The sequence below is a fragment of the Hibiscus syriacus genome, unplaced genomic scaffold, assembly GCF_006381635.1.
Source record: "Hibiscus syriacus cultivar Baekdansim isolate YM2019G1 unplaced genomic scaffold, ASM638163v2 tig00111096_pilon, whole genome shotgun sequence".
Taxonomy (NCBI): Eukaryota; Viridiplantae; Streptophyta; class Magnoliopsida; order Malvales; family Malvaceae; genus Hibiscus; species Hibiscus syriacus.
The window spans coordinates 160,963-176,668 of NW_024062981.1; the positions used below are offsets into that span (position 1 = coordinate 160,963).

The window sequence follows — 15,706 nt, forward strand, 5'->3', positions numbered from 1 at the left end:
TCTCAATCTTTTAGCTTGAACCAATTTAATGATGTTTGACATTTCTTCCCATATAAGGCTTCATATGGAGCCATCTTGATACTCGATTGATAGCTGTTGTTATAAGCAAATTCTTCTAAAAACAAATACTTTTGTAATGATCCCTTGACTTCAATCACACATGCCCTTAGCATATCCTCCAATATCTTAATGGTCCGCTCCGATTGACCATCCTTCTACGAGTGATAAGACATACTGAAATTCAATCGAGTACCCAAGGCCTCGTACAAGGAATTCCAGAATCTCGAAGTAATCCTTTGATCTGTGCATGATACTATCAACACAATAACTATATGTATATGATATATCTCTTTTATGCACAACTCATCATATTTATCCATCGAATAATCTCTTTGTATTGGAATGAGTGAGTTATCTTGGTTAATCTATCAACAATCACCCAAATTGAGTCTTTATTGTTGGGTGTCAAAGGTAGCCCTATAATAAAGTCCATAGTGACTCGTTTCCACTTCCATTTAGGAATGGATATCGGCTGTAGCAATCTGAAATGTTCAGCTTTTACCTATTGGCATATCAAGCACTATGCCACAACTTTCGTGATAACTCTTTTCATACCAGGCCACCTATATCGACTCTTTATGTCCGAATACATCTTGTTTCCACCTGGATGCATAGTCAATGGACTATAATGCCTCAACAAGAATATATTTCTTTAGTTCTTCATAGTCAAGAATACAAAGTCTCCCACGATAGTACAAACATCTGTCAGACCTAAACTCAAAGTCTTTAATCTCACCATTTTCTACTTGTGCAATTCTTACCAAGCACTTTTCGTCTTTCCTTTGTAGTTCTCTTATCCGATCTAAAAGTATCAACTTTAACTTTAACTCAACAATCAAGATGCCATCTTCTTTAAAGACAAACGCGCATCCAAAGCTCTCAAGGCTGTAAAAGTCTTTCGGTTAAGTGCATCAGCCACAACATTAGTCTTTCCTGGATGATAGTCAAAGATCAGATCATAATCCTTTGAAATCTCTATCCATCTTCTTTATCTCAGGTTCAAATCTTTTTTAGTCAACAAGTACTTTATACTTTTATGATCCATATAAATATAGCACCGCTCACCACACAGATAATGGCGCCAAATCTTTAAAGCAAACACGGCTATTGCCAACTCTAAATCAAGCGTCGGGTAATTAGTTTCTTGAGTCTTTAACTATCTTGAGGCATAGGCCACAACTTTACATTCTTGCATAATAACACATCCCAAGTCGTTATTAGATGATCACTAAAAACCACATACTCTTTACTCGACTCAGGTTGTATAAGCATTGGTACCTCTTTTAAAATCTTCTTTACCATTTCAAAATTCTCTTGGCATTTCTCCATCCAAACAAAAGGCATATATTTCCTTAAAAGCTTGGTTAGCGATAAAGTTATCATCATAAAGTTCTTCACGAACCTTCGATAGTAACCAGAAAGTCCCAAGAAACTCCCAAACTTCTGAGATTATCTTTGGGTGTTTCCAATCCACTATAGCATGAATTTTCTTGGGGTCTAACCTTATGCCATCTACCGAAACAACATGGCCAAGAAAAATAACTTTTTTAAAACATAATTCACATTTCGACAGCTTGGCATAAACCTTTTTCTCTCAAGGAGTCAAGAAAATTTGATTCAAAAAAGTTGGAATACTCGATTAATCAAATCCATAAATTCTGCAAGAGCATTAGTCAAACCGAATGGCATCGCCACATCTCGTAGTGTCCATATCAAGTCCGAAAAGCTATCTTTGGAATTTTCTCCTCTTTAATCTTTAATTGGTGGTATCCAGACCGAAGATCAATCTTAGAGAACACCTCTACGCCTTTCAATTGATCAAACATATCATCAATCCTCAGAAGAGGATACTTGTTCTTCAACTGTCGATAATCTATGCATAACCGCACAAACCCTTCTTTCTTTTTCCAAAAAGAACAGGTGCTCCCCAATGTGAAGGTCTAATGAATCCTCGATCAAGCAACTCCTGTAATTGGGCCTTTAATTATCTTAGCTCAGTTGGGGCCATTCGATATGGAGCCATAAAAACAGGTTCATTACCCGAATATGAACCAACCATAATCCTCCGCATCTTTATTAAATAATTGCTTCTTACGACAATCAAACCAACCATAATGCGAAGACAACAACTCATGCCCAATATGATCTTAAAATTTTCAAATGATAATCCTGTCAGATTCACCGGGAATAAAGCCCCTTAAATCTTTATTAAATATTTACTACATGCCTGACTCACACTTGTACCATGACACATAGGGTCTACCTCTATCATATCACTTGAGATCAAGTCGAATAAAATACCTCTATTTTAAAATTCCTTATTTCATTCTCGAGGTAATTCGTATAACTTTTCCGGATCCATTGAAACTATTCTTGATCAGTTGAAACATTTTTCATCTCAACTATGAAAGTCTAAATGTCCACATCATTTAATAAGAAGACTTGAGAACTTTGTAGCAATAACTTCATAGCAGTTAATACTAAAATCACACTATTAAACAAATTAACTCTTTTTCCTACCACTACAAACTCGAAACTTTTCAAGTTCTTGAAAATCAACCGCAATCTAAGTGATAATTCATTGTAGCATGGAATAGGGTAGACAATCCATTCCGTAAATTTTACCTTCGCAAGGTAACTCTATCAAGTCCATAAAACTGAACATCTACTCTCATTCAAACTCATTTTAAAACCTTTATAATGATAACATAATTATCATCTGATTTACTAATAACTCAGCTTTCTTTAAACTTTTAGCGGACAAACTTACTTACCACTTACTTATTTCTTCTAACTCAAATCTACATTTCTTTAAGAAACTTAATGCTTAACTTAAATATTCCTCAATATTTAAGCTTACATGTAGAAACCACAAAGTCATCAATGGATTCAATAATCTCCTCTAGATCCTCATCCGATTCAACTTCTCTTGTAATCCATTTAAACATTTTAATGGATTCCTTTAATGCAGAAACTTCATTAAACCTTGGCGTATTTCTTCCAGAGAATGAAGGAAAATCCCTTACAGCTCCAACTTTTCTAAGGCGTGATACTAAACACATGTCAAATCTTTTTTGTTTGATTTCAATCTCAACATTCCTTTCAACATTATCAATTTTCTTACATTTATCCTTAGTTCCCGACATCTATCACACATAATAACAACTTAAATTAGTGAGGAGTGACATTAATCACATCATATTGACACCATATTAGTAACTTTGACATCCTAGTGGCATGTACACCTTTTTTTTTATAAAATACACCCATTTTCGATTGAGAATTGGCTAAACCAGTAGCTCTGATACCAATAAATGTAACACTCATTTCCGTATACGTCCTTATACACGAGTCACAGATGTCACATGACTTAAAATATTTTTGTACTTGAAAACCCGTAAAATTTGTTTCTTTAAATAAATAGTTTAATAATATAGTTTATAAAACATTCTTCAAATACTAATATATAAAATAACGTTTAAAAATCCATCGAACAATAGTTTAAGTTCAAACGTAATATAATACTACAACCAAATACCACGTATCTTACAAAAGCATTACAACATATCTAAGTACATGCCAATTAGTAATACCAAAATAAATATCTAGAGATGGCATACTATTACTGATGAGGTAACCCTTGACAGGTGATATCAGTTGCACTCCTCACTCTAATTCGTACACTAAACCTACACATAAAAATAATCACAAGATAAGTACTCAGTTAGTGAGGCATAATAAAACAAATAAGCCATTTTAAAAACATAAGTAAACCATTATAAGATTAAAATATGATTTATCATATAAAATACATAAACGCATAAAAATTGACGTGATAAGCCAAATTTCTGTCAAATAACCTGGAAACAATATTTAGTATACCCAGCATACCTATCAATTGATATATTCAAAAGTATTCATTTATAACCCAATGTATGTCAAATGAGAATGCAAGGTACATGAGTTGCACATAAGTGCTAAACGAAAGTATATGTATTGTAGTAACATCGACACTATACTAATATATCGAAATGGTAATTCACAAACTCATTATGAATACCATACATGCACACATAGTGCCTAAAGTACACAAATGTACTTATACGAAAATGCAACAAATGCATTAAACAAAATCGATCGATAACCATACATTCGCGGATGAAAATTTTATTTTGAACCGTCGATAGCTGTTAAAATAATATAAAAGTTCATCCATATATTTTAGGACAGTTCAAACCCTAAAATTATTTGTAAAATCATTTTTATAAACTTTATGAAAATATTTCAAAATACGGTAAAACATGCTTTTATAACAACATTCAAGGTTAACTCATCCCATTTCGTCGTCATATCATATAAGTACATACTAAATGCACTCACCTGGTATGTTCACTATTATGCCTTACTATTAAAAGACGATTATTCTTGAACTTTTTCCTTGCCTTTCACTTTGCTTGTATCATGAGTTCAATAATGATCTACACGAGCATCCATACAAAGCATATACAAATGTAGAATACATGTTAGTATTCTTACTAACATTTCATACTTAATAATAATACTCCCAAAAGTACTATTATTTTTCGAATTCTTCTAAAAGTCATCTTACTTTTTCCTTTTTATTATTATTAGGCTCTTGTCATTAATTCTTTAATTCAGGCCCAAATAAGCCCAATAATTTTCATCATTAAACTTTCATCCCAAATTCCTCAACAATACCATATTTACCATTTAATCCGCTAATTTTCTCAATGTTTACCATTTAGCACTCAAACTTTTTCAACTTTCCATAATGCCTAAATTCACATTGTAACTTCAATTTTAGTCCCCAAATAGAAATTTCCAACATAGTACAATAATTATTGAACAATTATACAACAACAAATATTTTTTTATAATTATTGATTTGGTCCCCCAACTTTCAAAAAATTACAGATTGGCCCAAAAAAAATATAAGGCTTTTAGAACCTTTCTATATCATTTCTAAGCCACATCAAATTTTTCAAAATTTTTCCCCATCATCTTCCTCAAGGTCGAATGGTTTATGCACCCAATACTATGGTTTTCATGATTTTACTCGATTTTGATTCGATTCAAGAATGAAATCAACCTCAATTTGACCTTATAAAATCTCTACAATCAAATGCCTAATAAAATTTCATCATAACATAAATGTCCTCCAATATTAGGGTTAGGCCGAAATTACCCATATCTTATATAAGTATGTATAGTTGATTTTAATCATAAATCATGCTTGGAATTGATTCTACAACCTCAAAAACATCAAAATCCTTCATCAATTCCATTAAACCTAATGTGAATATAAACCCTAGAATTTAGGATATTTTAACACAAACCAAATTAGCAAGCAATAAAGGTACCAAATGATATCATTTTTTGAATAGAACAATTTTCTATTTCACAACATGATCCAAAATCCAAAGGAAATTGCTCAAAAATGAAAAATACTATTTCTCTTAACTAGGTCATGGGGAGCACGAAATGGATCTTAAAAATGGCCTAAGTTTCATGAAAATTTCATGTTAATTTAACATTTATTTAAGCTCAAATGAATAAAATATTCATTTAATGAGAAATATCCATTTTGCCATTAATGAAACTTGATATTTACAATGATACCAAGCCACATAACCTTATCATCTTTCCAAAGTCAAAGATGAACAAAATATTTTACCCTTTTCAAATTTTACCAAGAAACTTTCTAAAAATTACAATCTTGACACTTTGATCCAACAGTCCAACTTAAACATTGAAATAAATATTCAAGTCTAATGATCCATATTATTTTCCATCATTTTAAAATGTGGAAATAATATTTTTAAGCCTAATTTATTACCTTCAATTTTTCCTAAAATTTCTATTCGATCCGATTTACCGATTTCTTATCAGATTTTAATCTTTTCTAGTTCTCAACATAAATTCTAGATCAAGAATTTGATTTCAATAAAACCCTACTCTCAAGAATAAACTATCTATTTATGGAATAAACATTATTTTTGTGAAAATTACCACTTAGGTCCTTAAACGTTTCTTAATTTTATAATTTTGTCACTAAACTTTTAAAACTTATATTTTGGTAACTAATTAAAATTCGGGGTATTACAATGAGTTTCATGGGACATGTGGGATTCTATAGGCAATTCATCAAAGATTTCAAAGCCTTTATGTCTTTTCCTACAGCAAAATTAGTCGTTCATGTTTAATGATGATTGCTTCAGTGCATTCAAGGAGCCGAAGAAAAAATCTGACATGGCACTAATAGTTATTCCACCTGACTGTAAAACTCCATTCGAGTTGATGTGTGACGTTAGTGACTACGCAGTGGGGGCGGTACTAGGGCAAAGGCAAGGTAAAATATTTCATGTGATCTATTATGCTTGTCATGCCCTGAATGATGCACAACTTAATTATACCACCACGGAAAAAGAATTACTTGTCGTGGTATTTGCTTTTAATAAGTTTAGGGCATACCTTATAGGCACTAAGGTAATTATGCATACCGATCACTCAGCCATTAAATACTTAGTGAATAAAAAGGATGCAAAACCTAGGCTTATTAAATGTATACTCTTTTTGCAAGAATTCGATCTAGAGGTTAAAGATTGAAAGGGTACCAAGAACCAAGTAGCAGATCATTTGTATAGGCTTGAGAACAAAAACATTTTTCATGACAGGATTGAAATCAACGAGGAGTTTCCAAACGAGAAAATATTATTTGCTGCAGCAACATCATGGTATGCTGATATAGTTAATTTTCTTGTTAGTGGTATGATGCCTCCATATTTATCTTGCCAGGGTAGAAAAACGTTCAAGCATGATGTGCGTAACTATTATTGGGATGAGCCATTCCTATTCAAGCAATGTACCAACCAAATGATCCAGATATGTGTCCCCGAAGAATAACACAAAGATATCTTATTCTATTGCCATACATCCCCGTGTGGAGGGAACTTTGGTGGGACTAGGACTGCTGCAAAGGTCATACAATTTGGATTTTATATGCCCACCTTGGTCAAGGATACGCATGACTTCTACAAGTCATGTGATCGCTGCCAACATACTTGGAACATATCGAAAAGAAATAAGATGCCATGGAAAAATATTTTAGAAGTTGAGCTCTTCGATGTATGGGGGATAGACTTTATGGGACCATTCTCATCATTCTTTGGCGATCTATACATACTTTTTGTTGTGGACTACGTGTCCAAATGGATTGAAGTCGTAGCAACTCCGAAGGACTCCAAAACTATGCTAAATTTTTTTTTAAAAAAATCTTCACACGTTTTGGAGCACTAAAGGTGATCATTAGTGATGAGGGCACCCACTTTGACAACAAATTAATTGCTAAGGCACTATAAAGATACAGGGTGCGCTACAAGATTGTCACGGCATAACATCCCCAAACCAATAGACAGGCTGAGGTCTCTAACCGCGAGATCAACCAAATACTTGAAAAGGTGGTAAATCTAGGGAGGAAAGATTGGTAGTTAAAGTTGGATGAGGCACTATAGGCTTACCACACATGTTTCAAGATGCTACTAGGGACATCCCCATTCAAGTTGATTTATGGAAAGGCATGTTACTTGCCTATGGAACTGGAACATAAGGCTTTTTAGGTCATCAAGAAACTCAACATGGATGCACAACTTGCAAGAGAAAAGAGGTTGCTGGAACTAAACGAGATTGAAGAATTTAGAGCTTAGGCTTATGATAATGCTCGTCTCTAAAAGGAAAAAATAAAGAAGTTCCAAAACAAAAAAAATTTGCCACGAAAATTTTTCCGAGACAACAAGTACTCCTCTACAACTCCAGGCTCAAATTGTTTCCAGGAAAGCTGAAATCAAGATGGTCAGGGCCTTTCCTAGTGCATCAAGTGCATGGCCATAGAGCAGTAGATATCAAGAACTTAGAAGATGGGAAAATTTTTAAAGTGAATGGCCAAAGGCTGAAGGCCTATAATAGAGCACCCATCGTGTGCGACAAATTGAAGTTACTGCTTCTTTATGCCTAAGAGTTTTCCCTTATGTCTTCAAAAATTTTGCCACTGTAAATTATTTTTGCATTTTTAGCTTTCTTTTCGTTGCTGACCCAGTTGTTGACCCATGGAAGAGCATGTTCAGTATCCGCCACCAGAGGATTTACCACAGCAAGTTAGTCCCCCAAGGACCAGGCATGGCCTAAAGCGCTCACCTGGCCGTGTATATACTGCTATCTCATCACCGTATATGTCCGAAGACATAATCTGATAGCCCACACCACTCATGAGACGTCGTACCGAGCATCCAGTAAGACCAATCCACCACAATGAGGTACCTCTACCACATTTGCATTTGTATTTCATTTATTTTAGTTTCATTTGACTTAGTTTTCATGCATTGAGGACAATGCATCCCTCAAGTTTGGGGGAGGTATTATGGTCATACTTAGTCATTTGCATTGATAATGTTCAGTAGAAAACTTTTTGTTATGGCGTGAGTTAAGATTAGGTTAGTTACTTGGAATAAGTTGATGATGCCTGATGATGATAATTTTTTTGCCATGCCTAGAAATTATTGTACATGACTGTTGAGGAGGATATAACTAACCCTAAAACTTAATTCTTTGTGACTCTTTGAACACGATTGTATGTTTTCTATGCTTGAGGAACTTAGAAAATTTTATGAAAGAACTTTTGCGCGTTGTGGCATACAGTTCTGGTAATGAACTTAACTGTTATATCAATGCATGAAAGGCTAAGTTAAACTCCTTAATGTTGTGAATTGTGTTGAATTACAAATAAATACCTCGGCATAGCTGTAAAGGGACACTTCTATGTGTGATGGCATTGCCTGGAAACCCCATTGAATAAATAGAAGCCTTAGCACATGAGTGAATGAAAGTAGTCACAGGATGACTCTGCTTGACTAGCTCAGGGATGGAAGGTATCCTCTCATTCATCTAGAGTGTGGGATGGTAGTTGTGATAGGCTGACTCCCCTTGTGTAGTGTTTATGTTTTAAAAAAATTAAAAAGTTTAAAAGTTTAAGTGTTGAATAAATAGGAGTAAATTTTGTGATTAAAGAATAATTTTATGCCTTGGAAAAACAAAATAACTTACTTAGGGACTTTCTAATTTTGTCAAGCATAGACTACATGCAATCACGCATACACATACAAAGGATCTTGGCCTAGTGAAAGGTATTTGACTTCTCAATTAGTCTAGCATGTTGAAGCCAAACTTTTTGTTGAGGGATGAAATTTTAGACCACTTGACTGTCTTGATTTATACTTCACCATAACGTTTTATTTTTTTGTTGCTTATTATCCATTGCTCGAGTACAAGCAATAGCTTAAGTTTGGAGGTGTGATAACTCCGTAAAAAACTATATTTTGGGTCTTTTTACATACGTTTTTCATTGTCTAAAAGCTATTGGCATAAGAATTTTAGCTACATATAGTTGAATTTAGGGCATTTCATTGCATGTGGTGGAAAGTTTTGTCGTGGCTAGTTTTTCTTGATAAAACTGATGTTGCTGATGAGAAGGGTTGTGTGTTGGTTGTCATTGTGTAGGTTATGGAAATGACCGAGGAGAGAATTATTCTCCATGACAATTTTAAAGCGAGGGACAAAGGAACTAATGATGATCACCACGGTAAGTTTTTCTTACAAGTCTAGATATAATACAAGACAAAGTAGCTGACGTCGTACGGCCAGTTGTCTGATGCACCTCATGTGAACCTCCTGCCCTACTGATAATTTGGGATCACTGCCAAGTACCATAATATCATGTTTTGGGCATGAATTTAAGGGTATTTGAGGGAATTTAAAGGGGAAAAACCCTAGAAATTCCCCACTATAAATAGAAAATGATGTCCACAATTCCAGTTCCACCCTCACCTCAAGAGAGGCTAGCCCGCTAGAGCGGTCCATGGTGGTGGTCTGAAAGTCACGGCAACAGCCCTTTGTTGGGAGTTTCTTTCCTTGTTCTTTATTTCTTATGTTTTTTAATGGCTTGTATTAATGAAGATTTAAGATGATTTTATCTACACCATAAATTGATCTATTTGGTTATTGGATTTGTTGGGATAATGATTTTATTTTGTGTTTAATGGATAATTAAGTATATTTATGTTTTATGTTGTTTTGTTCACTGTTTTAACTTTATGTTGTAGCATTGTAAAAGCGTTTGAGAGAATACCTGATGTTTGACATAAATTTCTTAATCTTTGTAAGAGCTATTAAGAGATATTTATTTTTCTAAGAGTATATACATAATATCGAGAGAGTTAGGTTAGATCTATGTGAACAAGAGAACTAATCCGGGATGCTGAGGTTCTAATCCTCCTTAGAGATAAGGAGAGGGTTTTCAAATGACTAAAAGGGATAACACTCATTTGATAGGCTAGCGTCACAGTTTACGCTGAGAGGTATTGTCTTTGTAATAGTTTTATCAGGTTCCTTACTAGAGATATCCTAGGAACACTTCTAGTAAATCCTATCGAGAAGCATAAGCATAGCGTACTTAGATCATCTCAGACATAGAATAATTTCTTCCCATAGCAAATCAAACCCAAGTGCTCCGTAAGAAATCTGTTTGTGTCAGGTTTTTAGTCTATATTCAGAACTCGGATATTTCTTGCCTTAGAAAAAAAAAATATTATTTGCTCTTGCATAAATTTTTTGCCACGACATAAAATTCTTGTTCACTTTACTCCACAAAATTTTCTTGCCATAGCATATTTTTCCCATGTCTTAATACCATCTGCCATAACATATTTTCCCTTGTTTATATCATTAGACTTAGACACTTAGGATTAGTTAGTGACAACTAATTTCTAGTTATAGCTTGCTTTAAAGAATTCCCTACAGTCCCTGTGGAGACGATACTCACTCACTACTATATTACTTGCATCAATTATGTATACTTGCATTGATTTGTGTGCCATAACACACACATTTACACATGACCACTTCACTATAACGATTGGATATAGCACTTCAGCCTCTATGAATAGCTTCTCAAACAACGTCTTGGTCGCCAAATCCCTTTTCTATGCATATTCTCAATATTGAACCTGGGCTTTATGCATCTGGGACTGATTTTGAAAAGAGTGGCTAGCCATTTTAAGACATTCCAAAGTTCGGTCATCAATAGGCGGGAGCTGTGCTGCAGCCATAGAAATATATTTCCCTTGGAGCTTTATTAGGGTCTAGTCTTTTCTTTAATAATGCTCGCGTTACAACAACAGGGGTGATTGGGCTTCGATTCTCTATAAGATTATCGTAAGATAAAATAACTACTTGTGCTTGAGAGCAAAATGCAATAATTAGTGATGTAAAATACAAATACCAGAAGTCTTCTGACCACAAGCAATTATTTTAGCAGAAACTATTTTTCCAACATCAATTTTTCTTCCAAAATAAAATGGAATAAAGCAACAAGATTCAATCCTTAGTAATATTAGAAGAATGCATGGTTGGCATTAATCGAGTTATAAAAAAAACCATACCCATGCATCTTTGATGGATATCTAAGCGTCTTATGGTTCAAACGCCAGTAGTCGATCTCATCCAAAACCGGCCAGGTAAGAAAACATCTCGCCCTACTTGCTCCAACTCCTCCTCGGTTAAATTTTGCAAAAATTTCGTATGCTTGCAAGGCTCTTTGGCGATACCTAATAAATTGTTTATTGGTTTTTCCCACCAATTGACCATCTTCTCTCGAATAAAGACTAGATACTTAGTCTGCTTGATGAGATTGTTGTAAAATTCCCAAACGATGTGCTGGTTTATATCATCGTGTTGTTCAAAGAATTTCCCCAACCTCGATGAGTGATCAACTAAGAGATATAATTGAAGATTTGGGGTTCCTTGTCTGTAGATAAATCAATTCCCTGCTCATAACAGAAATCTCAGCTTCAAATTCCTCCTAATAACAGAAATCTCAGCTTCAAATTCCTCGTAATAACATCGTATGTGGATGTTATTAATGAACCATGTGACTTTCTCCTACGGTGACATTGCCAGTGGCGTAGCAAAAGTAGGAGCTGGAGTGGGCGTACGACCTGATTGCTTTGAACTTGATTTATTTTTTGGTGCCATGACAGTTTGTAGATCAAGGAAGAAAAATGGAAGAAAGGTTACTATAGGTTTTAGGGCCATGGAGAAGATGAGAGTGGAGTAAATGGGGTAATTGGGTTACGTGGAAAAAATGATAAAATAATTTTAAATTTTAAAATTCTAAGGTGGAGGGATAAGGATAGATTGGAATAGGAAGCTATGATTGGGTTAAGTATCAGTTAAAAATGAAAAGGGTAAATGGGAACAACTCACACAATTTTTTACCATAAAAAAATATTTGAGTAACCTTGTAATATTATGGCTTCCATATAACGAGGAATAATTACTGCAACGTAAATAGTTGTGTAGCATGGAAGAACAAGTCGAGAGTCATCAATTGAAAACAACAATAATAAATAAATAAAATAAGTACTTATAAATAAATGTAAAAAGAATTGACTTATTCAAGAGAACAAAATATTAAAAATAAAGAGGACCGCTTAGTGTGATCGAAGCGATGCTAGGGCTTTGTTGCTGGCAATAATGCTTTAAATGTCGCCATTGACTTTAAATGTGCTTCCGTCCACCAAGTTCTTCAATAATAATGCATCATGAGGGAAAACTTCAAGAACTTCGAAAGGACCCGACCAACGATAACACAATTTCCCAGGGAATAATTTTAGTCTCGAATTAAATAACAACACTTGCTATCCAACAATGAATTCCCTTGGCAAAATATTCTGATCATGCCATTTCTTTCTCTTTTCTTTATAAATGCGCAAACTTTCATATGCATTATTTTGGAGTTCCTCCAACTCATTGAGCTCCAGCATTTGTTTTTCGCCCGCAGCATTTAAATCAAAATTTAGCCTTTTTAGCACCCACATACCTTTATGCTCCAACTCCACCGGTAAATGACAACCTTTACCATAAACGAGACGATAAGGGGACATTACCAATGGAGTCTTATAAGCAGTTCTATAAGCCCATAGTGCTTCTGCAAGGTGTTGAGACCAATCCTTTTGATAAGGGTTCATAACTTTCTAAAGGATTTGCTTGATTTCACGGTTCGACACCTCAGCTTGGCCATTAGACTGTGGATGATATGTTGTAGCAATCTTATGCTCCACTCCATATCTATTCAATGCTTAGGCAACTTGATTACCAATAAATTGAGATCCTTCATCATTGATAAATGCACGAGGTATTCCAAAGCGAGTGAAAATATTTTTATACAATAATCTCAACACCACTTTACCATTGTTATTTAGCAAGGCTGAAACCTCCATCTATTCGGATACGTAGTCTACAACAACTAAAATGAAGAGGCTAAGATAGGTTACATTGGCATTTTATTTCGTCGATAAATATTCCCAGTTCACTGAAAATAATCACAATGCTTTACAAAGTCATTAGCATATTTAAAAAGTGATGGCTAATAATATTCAAATTGAAGCACTTTCACTGCTCTGCGTATAGCATCATATGAGGAACTATGACAATGTTGCAAAATGCCTTGTTGCTCGCATTGAAGGATACATCGCCGCATAAATTGATCACTGCATTGTTAAATTAAATACGACTCCTACCAATGATATTTCTTTACATCCCGCAAAAATTTCCTTTGGCCTTGGTAGTTTAGGTCTGGTGGTATCATCCCACTAACTAGATAGTTGGTAAAATCAGTATACCATGGTATTGTTATAGCAGCTAACAGACACTCATCAGGGAATTCGTCTGGAATTATTGCAATGCTGCCATCTTCGCTGCCTGATTCTAACCTAGACCTATGATCAATCACTTGATTTTCAGATACCTTGTTATCCCGAATCTCAATGTCAAATTCTTTAAGTAAAATCACCCATTGCCCTAGTACTACTCCTACAGCAAAATCACTAGCATCACACATTAATTCAATAGGTAAACTCCAATCTGGTGCTATAATAACAGGGGAATTTACTAGCTTCATTGTAATTGTCTCAAAAGATTTAATCACTTCATTATTAACAACAAACTTCGTGTTATGCTCCATCAATGAGCACAATAGCTTGGCAATTCAAGAGAATTCTTTAATAAACCTTTTATAAAAACCAGCATGACCAAGGAAGCTTCGAACATTAGTACGTGGTGATAATTTTTCAATAACCATTACTTTTTCTTTATCCACTTCAATGCCATGACTTAAAATCCGGTGCCCTAGCAATATACCTTATGTGACCATAAAATGACATTTTTCCTCAATTCAAAACTAAGTTGGTCTCCTTGCATCTTCTTAAAATTACAGCCAAATTGCTCAAACACTTCTCAAAATCATGCCCAAAGACTGAAAAATCATCCATAAAAATTCAAGATAGACCTCAATCATATCAGAGAAAATGACCATCATACATCGCTGGAATGTCGGTGGAGCATTACACAACCTAAATGGCATTCTGCGAAAAGAAAAGGTGGCATATGGACATGTAAAATTTGTTTTCTTTTAATAATTTGGAGCTATAGCAATTTGGTTGTAACCACTATATCCATCGAAAAAATAATAAATAGCATTACCCACAAGTCGATCTAACATTTGATCTATGAAGGGTAATGGAAAGTGGTCTTTCATCATTGCTTTATTTAGCTTCCTATAGTACATACATATCCTCCAACGAGTGGTGGTTCTTTTCGGCACTAATTCATTCTTATCATTTGTCACCACAGTAGTGGTGCCCTTCTTTGGAACACATTGCACAAGACTAACCCAATTGATGCCAGAAATTGGGTATATAATCCCAGCATCCAACCATTTGATAATCTTCTTTCGAACCACTTCTTTTATGATTGGATTTAATCTTCACTGATGTTCCATTGAGCTACTATTGGGATCCCCAAAAGAATTTTGTGCATACAAAATGATGAACTAAAGTCTTTTATATCAGCAATGTTGCTTCAACACATCAATTAATTGAGTTTCTTATGATGTTGTAAGTTGTGCTGCCATAATGACTAGCAAAGTCTCATTTTCTCCAAGATTAGAATATTTCAAATGCTCCGACAGTGGTTTCAATTCAAGCTTTGGTGGTTCTTCAATATATGGGCTTTGGTGCTTGAATGATATGATCGTGTGCTTATAAAGGTTCTATGCTCTGGAGATACTTGCTATAGCATTCGACTTCTTCATCCATCAGAAATTCTTCAGATGCTTCAAATAATATAAATTTATATCTACGTTATAACATTCCTCCAAATGCTCCTATGCAAAAATATCAATCACATCAAGTGAAAAACAGTCAGCATTGTCATTGATCTAAGAAACATTTTCAAGACATTAAAGTAATATGTTCATCATTCAAAGGCATATTCAATTTTTCCCTTTTCAACATCAATCAAAGCTCGGCCTGTAGTAAGGAACGGGCGACCAAGAATAATTGGGACATCTTTGTTCTCATAATCTAAAATGATGAAATTTCTTAGGAAAGATAAACTTATCCACTCATAAAAGAATGTTTTCCATAATGCCAGTAGGATGTACGGTGGAGCGATCAGCAGGTTGCAAAGTAACCGTAATGGGCCTTGCTTTGTCACTCCCCAATTTCCTAAAGATTAA

General features: G+C 34.5%; 1 protein-coding gene across 1 annotated transcript; it reads right to left on the reverse strand.

Annotated features, from left to right (window-relative positions):
* Positions 1-12,827: 12,827 nt before the first annotated feature.
* Positions 12,828-13,157, reverse strand: LOC120152942. The gene has a single exon (XM_039165013.1). The coding sequence runs from the start codon at positions 13,155-13,157 to the stop codon at positions 12,828-12,830; it is 330 nt and encodes a 109-aa protein (XP_039020944.1).
* Between the last annotated feature and the right edge of the window lie 2,549 nt (positions 13,158-15,706).